This window comes from Geotrypetes seraphini, chromosome 4, assembly GCF_902459505.1.
Source record: "Geotrypetes seraphini chromosome 4, aGeoSer1.1, whole genome shotgun sequence".
Taxonomy (NCBI): Eukaryota; Metazoa; Chordata; class Amphibia; order Gymnophiona; family Dermophiidae; genus Geotrypetes; species Geotrypetes seraphini.
Window position 1 is genome coordinate 221,128,155 of NC_047087.1, and position 12,727 is coordinate 221,140,881.

Sequence of the window (12,727 nt, forward strand, 5' to 3'; positions counted from 1 at the left end):
CTAAAGTGCTCTGGATTCTTCAAGGTGATTGGGCCTAGTGAGAGTAACCCTTGGATGACAGGATCTGAGACCCTGATCCCTCTTTAGACTGACCAGATCGAAATACCACAGATGCCTCGGCCAGTCTGGTGTAATAAAAACTACCAACCCTGGATGCAACATTATTCTTTGCAGGACTCTATCATGGGCCACAGAGGGAACATAAGAACATAAGCAGTGCCTCTGCCGGGTCAGACCAGAGGTCCATCCCGCCCAGCAGTCCGCCCCTGCGGCGGCCCAACAGGTCATGACCTGCCTTAATCACCAGAAGGGGCCCCCTTGCCCCCTAGGTTTCTCATCGAAGTCCTATCTTCCCATCAATGTCCTAACCCTCCGGCCTTGCACCTGCACGACCTGGTGAGCTGTCTATACTTATGCAACACCCCAGCACCTCCCTCAGTACCCCACGATCCCCTTTTCCCTCAGGAATCTGTCCAATCCCTGTTTGAATCCCTGTACTGTACTCTGTCGGATCACTTCCTCCGGGAGCGCATTCCATTTGTCCACGACCCTTTGGGTGAAGAAAAACTTCCTTGCATTTGATTTGAACCTATCTCCCTTCAGTTTCTCTGAGTGCCCCCTCGTACCTGTCATCCCTTTTAGTCTGAAGAACCTGTCCCTGTCCACCCTCTCTATGCCCCTAAGTATTTTGAAGGTCTCTATCATATCCCCCCTGAGCCTCCTCTTTTCCAGAAAGAAGAGCCCCAGTTTATCCAGCCTCTCAGCATATGGGAAGTTTTCCAGCCCTCTTACCAGTTTCGTTGCCCTCCTTTGGACTCTCTCAAGAACTGCCATGTCCTTCTTGAGGTGCGGCAACCAATATTGAACGCAGTATTCCAGATGTGGGCGCACCATCGCTCGATACAGCAGCATGATGACTTCCCGCGTCCTGGTTGATATGCCCCTCTTGATGATGCCCAGCATCCTGTTGGCTTTCTTCGAGGCTGCTGCACACTGTGCGGATGGTTTCATGGATGGATCCACTAGCACACCCAAGTCTCTCTCAAGTCCGGTGTCTTCCAGCAATCTCCCCCCCATTTTATACTCAAACAACGGGTTCTTTTTCCCTATGTGCATGACTTTGCATTTATCTACGTTAAAGCGCATTTGCCATTTGTTTGCCCAGTCCTCCAGCTTATCGAGGTCCCTTTGCAGTTCCTCACACTCCTCCCTGGTCCTAACTCTGGCGCAGAGCTTGGTATCGTCTGCAAATTTTATAACCTCACACTTTGCCTCCGTTTCCAGGTCATTGATAAATATGTTGAAGAGTAGCGGCCCCAGCACCGATCCCTGCGGCACACCGCTCGTGACTCCCCGCCAGTCAGAATATTGGCCCTTTACTCCGACCCTCTGTAGTCTACCTGACAGCCAGTGCTTGATCCATCTGTGTACATCCCGGCCCACCCCGTGGTTCCACAGCTTCCTAAGCAGCCTTTCATGTGGCACCTTGTCAAAGGCCTTTTGAAAATCGAGGTAAATGATGTCTATGGGTTCCCCTTTGTCCACCTGACTGCTTATTCCCTCAAAGAAGTACAGAAGCCTATGGCCATGGCTGCACCAGGGTGTTCAAGCAGAAGTTACATCGGAAGGAGGGACAGATGGAGGAAGGTCCCAGAGCAGGCCTGCGACATTGTTTCTTCGGTCGATGACACATCTAAGATGCTAATAGGCCCGGGGCAGGAGGCACAAAGGGGCCAACCCGGTAGGGGAGTTGCAAGGGGTTTTTTTTTGGTCATTTGACCTAAGATCAGGAGGGAGGGGAACTGTTGGACCCGCGATCGGGAGGGGACTGCTGCACCCACGAAGGGGGAGGGGGTTGCTTGGGCTGCTGAACTGGAGAGAGGTGCTGAAACTGGCCTGGGGACTGTGGGAGGAGGGCAGGGAAGGAAAAGAGGTGCTGAGCTGATGTGATGAGGGAACTGGAGCTGGAGGGATGGGAGAAGTGCCACACCCACACCTAGGTACTGAAGGGAGGGGATAGAGGTGTTGGACCCATGGGAAGGGAGCTAGAGGGAAGGGAGAGATGTGCAGGACCTGCAGGGGAGGAGAGAAGGGAAGGGAAAGAGAAAAGCTAAACCAAGGGGACGAAGGAAAGAGAGGGTGTGAGAAACACATTGGTGTAAGGGAGTCAGAGATGGGAGAAGTTGGACAAAGGGAGATATACAAAATGAGGGGAGATGGTGGGCATGGATGGGAGCACAGGAACAGGGACAAAAAGGAGAATTCTGCATGGGGATGGTATATGGCACAGAGGGCTAATGCCAGACTTAGAACCTCAAGACACCTTGGACACCTTTTTATTACATAGGACTATATTTAATATGGGGATGGGGAGGTATGTTATGTGATTTAATGGGTTTATTCCTGATGAATGGGATGGGTGGGGGAGGGGTCTTTTTTATATGCATTTGACAATAATTGTTAGAATGTCAAGTGATTTGTACAAATTATCTGATTGAATATTGTACACTTGTTGCAAGAGTTAAAACTGAATAAAGAATTAAAAAAAAAAAAAAAAAGAATCTCAAGAACTTTCTGTGATCTGGAAAATTGGGAATATGCAGATAGGCCTCTATCAAATACAGAGGCATTAGGAATTCCCCCGACACCACCTAGGCAATGACCAACCTTACCGTTTCCATGCAGAAGCGCGGTATCTGAAAGCAGCAATGACTGATTTCAGAACCAGAACCTGTCTCCAATCTTAGTCTCTTTTGGACATGAATATAAAGTATATGAAGTTTCTGCCTAAGCCCGATTCTTTGTCCGGGACAGCTTCCATGGCTGCTAGATCTAGTAGCCTCTTTACTGTCGCTCGGACTCTGACCACTTTCTCTGGCTTCCTCCCTGAAGAATATACAAAGAGGTCTGGAAGGAGATGAAAGAACTCGAGTTTGGACCCCTCCTGAATAATTTCCAGTACCCAGCGGACTGAGGTGAACCTCACCCACACCTCCCAACAAGCAGACAACCTCCCTTCTATCCTTGGAGGTATGGATCCTGATCTGGTGTCATAACTGCTTCTTGGGGACCACTATGGGGTGGGATTCTGATGGCTGGGGATACATAGCACCTCCAGATCTCTGTCTTAAGACTTGAAATGATCTCTGGACCAAAGGTCCTCCAGAGTACTGGCGAAAACACCTAGAGCCACAAAAATTATCTCGACCTGACCCCCTAGGGGCCCTTGGCCTGCTGTCTGGTAAAGACTTTGGTTTACAATCCAGCATGATGGCCGTCAGATTATCAAGACCCTTACCAAAGAGCAATTGACCTTTAAAAGGCAATTTGCTCAGAGTTAGAGGATGAATCTCCCACCCACTGTTTGATCCAAAGCATTCTATGGGGGGAAACAGTAAATGAAAGACTTAGCTCAGGACACTGAACAGATCAAATAGAGCACCTGTAACATAATCCACTCCCAAGATAAGGAACTGGGGATCCGTGTCAGCATCCACTCCTGGAGCACAATATAACCTTGAGTGGCAAGCACATGCCAACATACAACGATGCTGTTGCTGCATTCAACTCCAACGCCACAGCCTCAAATTGCCTCTTAAGGACAAAATCCAGCCTGCAGTCCTGTGCATCTTTCAACACCACTCCTCCTTCACTGGGGAGGGAGGTATGCTTGGTAACCTGAGCAACAAAAGAATCCACCTTAGGCGGAATAAACAGCTGATTAAAATCAGCGTCCATCAGGTAAAGTTTCATCATGGCCTTAGTCATCTCCAATGGTCTGTCAACATCTCAGTAATGTCTGGATGGAAGGGACAGCATGTGGTCTGAGCCTTAGTCCTACTCACAAGCAAGCACTAAGCAGTAGAGGTCTGTGGAGGTTCTATCTTTAATTCTTGGAGAGACTAGGTAATTATCTCCAAAAGTGCTGCAGGCTTAAACAGCCTGTGCACAGTCAGGTTGTCTCCGAGACCCAGGGCAGCTACCTGGTCAATGGATCTCCTACTACTGCAGGACCCATACTGGGAAAGTAAAGGCATAAATACAGAATCCACTTCATCCTAGAAATTCTATTTAGAATTGAGGAGGAAATTATGGAGATAATGTTGGTTTTGCTGGTTCTACTGCTTCTGGTGATCATGCTACTGGCTTTGAACAAATGTCTATGGCATCAATGAGTGATTTTACATCTCTAACTTCTCTGGAAACAGAGGCAATATTAGTTGAGCCCTGTTTGCTATGGTTAAACCTGCATGTTTTAACATTAGATTCAATAAGGGAGGCCATTACTTTATTTAGTTAGTTATTAAAACTCCTCCTTTTATAAAACCGCACAAGAAATTTTTAGCGCTGACCAGCGTGCTGAATGCTCTCCGCTGCTCCGACACTCCTAGGAACTCTATGACCATTGGACCAACGCAGAGCATTCAGTGCACCAACCGGCGCTAAAAACCTCTTGCACAGTTTTGTAACAAAAAAAAGGGGGAGGGTTAGTTAGTTTTATATCCTGTCCTCCCTAGAGAGCTCAGAATGGGTTACAAGTTAGGCTGGAAAAAGTTTTTCTGGGGTATAAGCTGGATATGGATATTGCCCTATAAGATTCTACAATATCCTTAAATGTTTAGGAAGTTATAGGACAAAATATAAAGAGGAACTTTGAAGATCTAAGGCAGGGGTCTCCAAAGTCCCTCCTTGAGGGCCGAATCCAGTCGGGTTTTCAGGATTTCTCCAATGAATATGCATGAGATCTATGTGCATGCACTGATTTCAATGCATATTCATTGGGGAAATCCTGAAAACCCGACTGGATTCGGCCCTCAAAGAGGGACTTTGGAGACCCCTGATCTAAGGGCTAGATTCACTCCGTGGGCGCTCCGTGGGCGATCTGATCTGATCCATAGCCGGGCGACCGATTCATGAGACTTCTTGCTCCTGGATGTGATCGGAGGCATGCCCCACACGGATCGCTGAAGAGCGATCCTGACACATGCGCAGACCGCACAAGCAAGGCCAAAATATAGGAGAAGGGGGGGGTTAACAGCAAAGGCTCTGCTGCTCCAAGAAAATCCCCCAGAACATGCTGCTGTTCCTGGATGCTTAAACTAGCATGCAAGAAGCCCGTACAACCCACAAACCACAAGATCCAGACGGTTAGAAAGGAAAAAAAAAATACAAGGAAAAGAAAGCCAGAAAAGAGTATAGCTGTGAATGAACAGGAAGGGCGACATCGGTAACTAACAGGCATCATGACATCCCATGTATTCGGACAAACATCAGCGAAGTGGACTTTTACTCACGAGCCCATGCTTTTAACCCATGGGTTTAAAGCGGGGCTGCACAGAACAGAACATGCTGTAGTGCAGCCCCGCTTTAAACCCCCGGGTTAAAACCACGGGCTCAAAGGGCGACAGACAGCCAAGGCAGCAGAGAGCAGGACAGTCGAAAAGGACGTGAGTGACTGGCCCTCAGCAGTCGCTTCTTTTTTTTTTTTTGAAAATATTTTTATTGGATGAACCAGTCACGAGAGGTACAATCAGCAACCAAGCCAAAGAGAATAACAACATAGATACAATAATCGCTTCTTTTTTAATCGACCAACCCAGTCAGTATAACTTCTTGAGTTTAGTGAATCGCGTCCTTCTTACTTTGCATGCCATTTCCCCTCATTTGCATGCGCAGATCGGATCGGAGGTTGATCGGCAACGAGGTTAGTGAATTGGGTTGGGAAAAATCAAGTCAGTACACGATCGCAAACACGATCTTAGTGAATCTAGCCCCAAGACCTCAATGCTCAAAAGCTTTCCTTGTAAGATTGGTTGCTAACTTTGTTGTTAGGTTTTTGTGCATTGTGCATTTGTGCATTGTGGTAACATAATTAATTTTGGGTTTATGTTGTTATGTTATGATCCCATGCTATGTTCTTAACTATTCATATCTTCAGCTAAAATGCAACAATAGCAAAAACAAATAAAACCTGCTGCAGCATACTCTTGGTTTTCCATGTCCTGTAATTCCAGTGGCTTGGAGTCCAAGAAGAGTGACACTTTGCTTGAAGACATCTTGGAATCAATGGTGGCATATGTGGAAATAAGACTCTGAACCAACTCATACGATGGTTTTGCTGCCCTCTGAAAATATAATCCACAAAAGAAGTGATTTATTTCTGAATATATTTTTTCTGGATAGATAAATTTTCATGCATAAAAGATGAAAAATAATATTGTGAACTCTATGAAAACGCTATACATCCCATTCAAGGCCAAAGTCTATAGCAGATAATAAACTGAATTATAACTTGATGAGGGTTAGCCTAATTTCCAAGAGACAAAATAGCCACTTATTTAGAAAACACAGCAATATCTTCACTGGTAATTTTAGCAAAAAGGTTGATTGAACAAGCACAGTTTATTTACAGGACGTGACCATTCCAGGGCAAGGCTGAGAAACAATGGCTGGTCTATAAGGTCAGCCATGTTATATCTGCTCTATAGATGAAGACAGTGACTTTCAGTACCAGCAATGGTATTCTTCACTCAGTTCAAGAGAAAAAAATACCGTAGTTTATAAATTTAAACAAGCAGCATTAAGCAGATATAAACTTCACAGCAAACTGTCATCTTGATATATTTATTTATTCATTCATTCATTCGGTTTTTTAACCCATCCTCCCAGGAAAGCCCAGAATGGGTTACAAGTTTAAAAACATAAGTTAGCGATAAGATAGTTGGAGTAAGGTTTTAATTAAGGATAAGACATACATAAGATAAGTTAGTGATATGATAGTTGAGCTTTTATGAAGCTGCATTAGGGCATTAACGCGCGGAATAGTGCACATTACATTGCTACGCGCGATAGACGCTAATGCCAGCATTGAGCTGGCGTTAGTTCTAGCCGCGTAGGGCACGGTAATATCCTGCGTGCACTGAAAACGCTAGCGCACCTTAGTAAAAGGAGCCCTAAGGCTTTAAATAAGGATATAGAATTCAACTTCTAATTCAACTAGCACAGATAGCTTTAAATTATAATTATTTTCAGTTCGGGTCAGATTTTTATGTCCAAGTGAAAGGCACGGCTATGGGAGCTAAATGGCCCCCTCTATAGCTTGCCTATATGTTGCTAATTTTGAACAACAATTTCTGTATCCTTCAGATCATTATAAACTCTTCGCATGTTGGAAGCGATGCATTGATGACATCTTTGCTGTTTGGATTGGTTCTCCTGTTGATCTCACTAATTTTTTGAATTGGATTAACTCTTGCGACCCCAATTTGCAATTTACAGCATTCACTCACCAGCATCAAGTCTCATTTTTAGATTTATTTATTTATTACTTTTCATAATGGTTCATTCACCACCACCATACACAGAAAACAGACTGATCGTAACAATCTACTGCGGTATGACAGTTTCCACCCAAAACATCTGAGACACAACATTCCAACTGGTCAATTTCTTAGACTTAAGAGACTGTGTTCTAATGAAGAGGACTTTGAGAATAAATCTCAAGATCTTACTACAAGGTTTTTAGAACGAGGTTATCCGCGGTCAGTAATCAAGAAAGCATACAAAAGGGCTTCTAATGCCTCTCGTATAACTCTTTTAGGTTCACAGCAGCATCATCCGGATTCCTCTATTGTATATGTATTACCCCACTCGAAATATGCCTTTCACATTAAACATTTATCAAACAGCACTGGAGCGTAATGCAGTACCATCCTGAATTTCAAGATCCCCCAAGATTCGCATTCTCTAAGGGACCAAACCTGAAACAACAGCTGATACGTTCACAGTACAATCCTATAGTAGACACTCCGGTATATAATGGACATCAACCATTTGGTCACTGCAAGTTTTGCCAGTACAGTGTTCCTCTTTCAAGTTTTGCCCTCCCAAATTGGGTAAAAAAGAAAGCCATGTCATCCAACTGCAATAACCGGGGTGTAGTATACATTATCCAATGCCCCTGCTTGTTACCTTATATAGGACAAACGTCTCGTAATATCAAGTTGAGGATTGCTGAACATCTTAGTAAAATTCGAACTAAAATACTGGAAGCCCCTTTAGTCCAGAATTGGTTGGATAAGCAGCACTCCATTGATGATTTACGCTTTTCAGTCGTGAAGTGTCTCGACTCCCAAGGGGCGGTGACCTTTCCCGAATATTGTGTGTTAGGGAGCAACGTTTGATCCTCAGATTACATACACTACATCCCGATGGCCTTAACAGCGAAACTGAATGGCAAGCATTTTTATAGCTCATTGTTATTCTTTTTCAACCTCTCACAAGCTTGACATTTCCAGTTTATGACATTCATTTGTTTATTTTAGTTTTTAAGCATGGTTTTCTGACCGAGACAGTATGGCTCAGCTGATCCGCACGTAGCCCCGCCCTCTGCGGAACTGCATCATTATCCTACATTTTGATATTTAAGTCAGCGTTTTTCTCGCTGCCACTTTAAAGAACAATTTGAAGAGACTCTCTCGTTTCAACTTATGGCATGTACCCTCCCTTGTGTAGTCTTTTTAGAGTTCTATTAATATGGTATTATAACAGCATATTGCACAGCTTTCAAGGAGTGTTTTTGTTTCTTTTGTTAACAGAATACAAGTTTTCGTCTGTATCACACAGTTTCCTTTCTCTGGCATTTGAAGTTGTTCATCTCTCCTCTGGGTTCCTTGAAACAGACCCTCGAAACATGGCCCATGTCGGGACCTGTTAACATACTCTAAAGCTAAGTGGAGTAATTTTCTTTATTGCCATTGAGAACAAAGACATTAAGTAAAGAGCAATTTGCCTCCAGTGTATTTTTCCTGAACTAAAGTCATACACAGTGATAGGACGGTGGGTTCGACTATAGGAACTTCGGCTCTTGGTCGGATTACACAATTTTGAGTGTATGTGAAGATTATATTGGTTCTATTAACATTTATATTTAAAGTTACACTTTGATCTATATATTGAGAAGTCTTGGCTTTAGTTTTTTCCTTTAAATAAGGATAGACATATAGTATAATATAAGCACAGTATAAGTAAGCAATATGATAGCTGGTGTGGGGACTTTAAATAAAGATAGGAAATTTTAACCAAATAGGCACAGACTTCTTATGGTAGTAGGATAGTTTCTATACATATCTTGACTAACAGGTTTATTGTGGAAGACTAACTCTGGTCCTCAGAGGCCACAAATTAATCAGGTTTGCAGGATATCACTAAAGAACAAGAGAGAGGTTTGCACACAATGAACATAAGAAGAGCCTTACTGGGTCAGACCAATGGTTCATCAAGTCCAGTAGCCCATTCTCACTGTGGCTTATCCAGGTCACTAGTACCTGGCTAAAACCCAAGGTGTAGCAATATTCCATGCTACCAATACAGGGCAAGCAGTGGCTTCCCCCATGTCTTTCTCAATAACAGACTTTGTACTTTTCCTCCAGGAACTTGTCCAAACCTTTCTTAAAACCAGCTATACTATCTGCTCTTACCACATCTTCTGGATAGTGGATATCTTGAAAACCCAACTGGTTTGTGGCCCTTGAGGACTGGTGTAAGGACCCTACCCCCGCTGGATTGTAATCTTACAGGAAAAGCAAGAGAAGAATATTTTCTGGAAAAGAGGAAATGTTGTATTCCCATACTAGCCAGCATAACATATTTACTTGATGCAACCCAGTAGCTTAAGCAAGAATATGACTAACCAGAGCAACTACATGTGCTATGTTTAGGGTACTGAATCATATGGATATAGCCTAGAAACCCATTCACATACATGTAGCCATTTACAGGTTCTCGTGGCATATATATAGTTTACAATGTAAAAATAAACAGGCAAAGAATGTAAGTCAAAGACAGAACAAAAAAGAGAGAAGAGAGGAGAAGGGAGGAGAGGGGCTGGCAAGGTGCATGGGATAGGAGGAGATTATTGATATAGGCCTGGACAGAAGGGAGGCAACCTTTAAAAACAAGTAGAAAAATTTTGCTTCATTTAGTCTGCCTGAGCACTAGTTTATCCTGTTTAGGCAGAGCTCTGCAGGGCAACTGTTCTAAAATAGGAGTTGATTTCAGAAAGTGAGACACGTGACTTATTCCGAACCTAAACTTACCATCAAATGAAAAGACACACATCACGGTATTCATCAAGACAATTAGATAAAATGCAGTTTAATAGCTTGAGCCAGATGCAATAGGTTACTCTTACCAGCTGTGCCTGCTGAGCATAGTTTGCACCCAGGTCAATGTAGACAGCGTCTTTATCATATACCACACCACCTACACCTGAGAGTGGGGCATAAATCAGCTTCTCTTTTTCCGTCAGAGAGCGTTTCTTCTGCTGTTCCGGAAGTGGACAGGGATCCAGGAGGAAACTGACATCACTAAGTGTGAAATCTCCTGCACCTAGATAACAAAAACAAGAGAGGTGGATTTATAAATTGTATTTAACTTGAATCAAAAAAGTGAAATTTAAATTTTACTTGTTAATTTCCTTTCCTTGAATCCCCTTAAACCAGTCCAAACTAGTGAATTATATTCCCCATTCAGCAGATGGAGGTAAAGAATATGCACAGTTTCAAAGGACTTCACCAGGACAAGAGATGGTGCAGCCTGGAGCTAGGTATTTCTTTATTTCGAAGAGCTTACAATCTAAGCAAAAAACAGATACAGGGGAGGGGGAGGTTGAGTTACAGTACATGTTAGGAGCTGAAGGCAGAATCAAAGAAGTGAGTTCTTTGCCTGGATTTAAATACAACTAGCAATTGCAAACTGTTCCCGGCATAAGGTGTGGCAAGGAAGAAGGGGCAGTCTGAAGTAAGCAGTGGAGGAGAAGGGAGGAAAAAGGAAGGACTTACCCAAGAAGCAGAGTTTGCAGGGGGGGGGGCTGAGGAGTGGGTGCATTTGTAGGTCAGTAAGAGGAGTTTGAATTGTACTTTGAAATGGATGGGGAGCCAGTGATTTTATGAGAGGTGTGACTTTGGTGAAATATGCAGCAGAAGTTTGAATGGATTGGCAAGGGGAGAGATGGTTTAGTGAAAGGCCAGTGAGAAGGAGGTTGCAATAGTCAAGGCAGGATTTGATAAGAGTTAACATAAGAACATAAGAATTGCCACTGCTGGGTCAGACCCGTGATCCATCATGCCCAGCAGTCCGCTCACGTGGCGGCCCTCTGGTCAAAGACCAGCACCCTAACCGAGACTAGCCCTACCAGCGCCCGTTCTTGTTCAGCAGGAACTTGTCTAACTTTGTCTTGAATCCCTGGAGTTTGGATGAGGGTTTTGGTGGTGTGGTCTGAGAGGAAGGGTTGGATTTTGGTGATGTTATAGAGGAAGAAATAACAGGCTTTGGCATATTGAGAAGGACCACTGCCGCGCTGGTGCTTCAGGGCGGAGGGATGGGATTTGTGTCTCAGCTGCTTTGGGGCTTGGGGGAGAGGGGGGATTTATGGCTCAGGCAACTGCCGCGCTGGTACTTTGGGTCAGGAGGGAGGTGGGGTTCACAACTGAGGACTTCCGCTGCTTCTAGTTCTTTAGGGCTAGAGGGAGGGAGGGAGGGAGTTTGCGGCTCAGAACTGCTGGTGCTTCGGGGGACATTTTTCTTTCCCTGGTGAATTTTTTCTCGGTTGGGTGAGAGTGCTGGTTAACTGAGATTCTACTGTAATTAGCATGAAGATAAAACATAGGTGTACCAATGAACTAACTTGCTGTATATAACTAGTTCTAACACATAGGAGCTCCAAAACTCAGTAAAATCATTACTTTATTTGCAATTTATCTGTACATGTCCATCAAACTAGCAGGAGAAAAACTCCAGTTTCTGTCTAAAGATTTGTCAGTGGCAGAAAGCAGGCGCATTGAAAAAACTGACAGGGTGAGCCATACAAACTCCTATGTCTTCTTTAAAAAAAAAAAAAAAAATCTTTATTCATTTTTAAAACTTATAAGTGTGACAGCAAATAATAACATTTTAACTTAAATATAACACTTAATATTCTCCAATAATCCACTTTAAAACTTATCTCCCCCCTCCCATTCCATAACAATTTTTAACTCACATAAAAGCATACAATAAATTCCCTTCTTAACATTTCTTATAATTATATAAAAGCCAAAATCTATCCTTCCCCCCTCTCCCAACCTTGGACATACACAATTAAAGGGAAAAAAGGTTTTTACTCATTACAATATTTTGTTAAAGGCTCCCAAACATCCAGAATTTTTTTTAAATACCCCTGTTCCTTAGCTATTACCCTTTCCATTTTATATATATATAAGACACGGAGAATTCCACCTGAAACTATAGTTTAGTCCAGTGGTTCCCAACCCTGTCCTGGAGGAACACCAGGCCAATTGGGTTTTCAGGCTAGCCCTAATGAATATGCATGAAGCAAATTTGCATGCCTATCACTTCCATCATATGCAAATCTCTCTCATGCATATTCATTAGGGCTAGCCTGAAAACCCGATTGGCCTGGTGTTCCTCCAGGACAGGGTTGGGAATCACTGGTTTAGTCTATTCCAAGTCTTCCAATTATTTGTAATTTGTTGTATGGCAACCCCTGTCATAATAAGTAAAAGCTTATTGTTATTCGAAGATATTTGACTCTTAGCCCTCATTGACATGCCAAATAATACAGTATCATACTAACAGAAAGATGATCAAGGTAAGAACCTAATCTTCCATTCCAAAGCAGTGCTAGATGCCTAGGGTGGGACAGATGAACCTGCCTGCAAAACTGAGG

The 12,727-nt window shown here is 43.5% G+C and overlaps 1 protein-coding gene across 4 annotated transcripts in view; it reads right to left on the reverse strand.

Moving 5' to 3' along the window:
• The window catches only part of BMS1 (BMS1 ribosome biogenesis factor), a 95,918-nt gene that overhangs the window by 56,474 nt on the left and 26,717 nt on the right, over positions 1–12,727 (reverse strand). For all 4 annotated transcript variants that reach the window (XM_033942274.1, XM_033942275.1, XM_033942271.1 and 1 more), the window contains exons 8-9: positions 10,193–10,389; positions 5,986–6,125 (exon numbers count right to left, since the gene is read on the reverse strand). In XM_033942274.1, the coding sequence (XP_033798165.1) occupies positions 5,986–6,125; positions 10,193–10,389 (337 nt within the window). The remainder of the gene's footprint in view (positions 1–5,985; positions 6,126–10,192; positions 10,390–12,727) is intronic.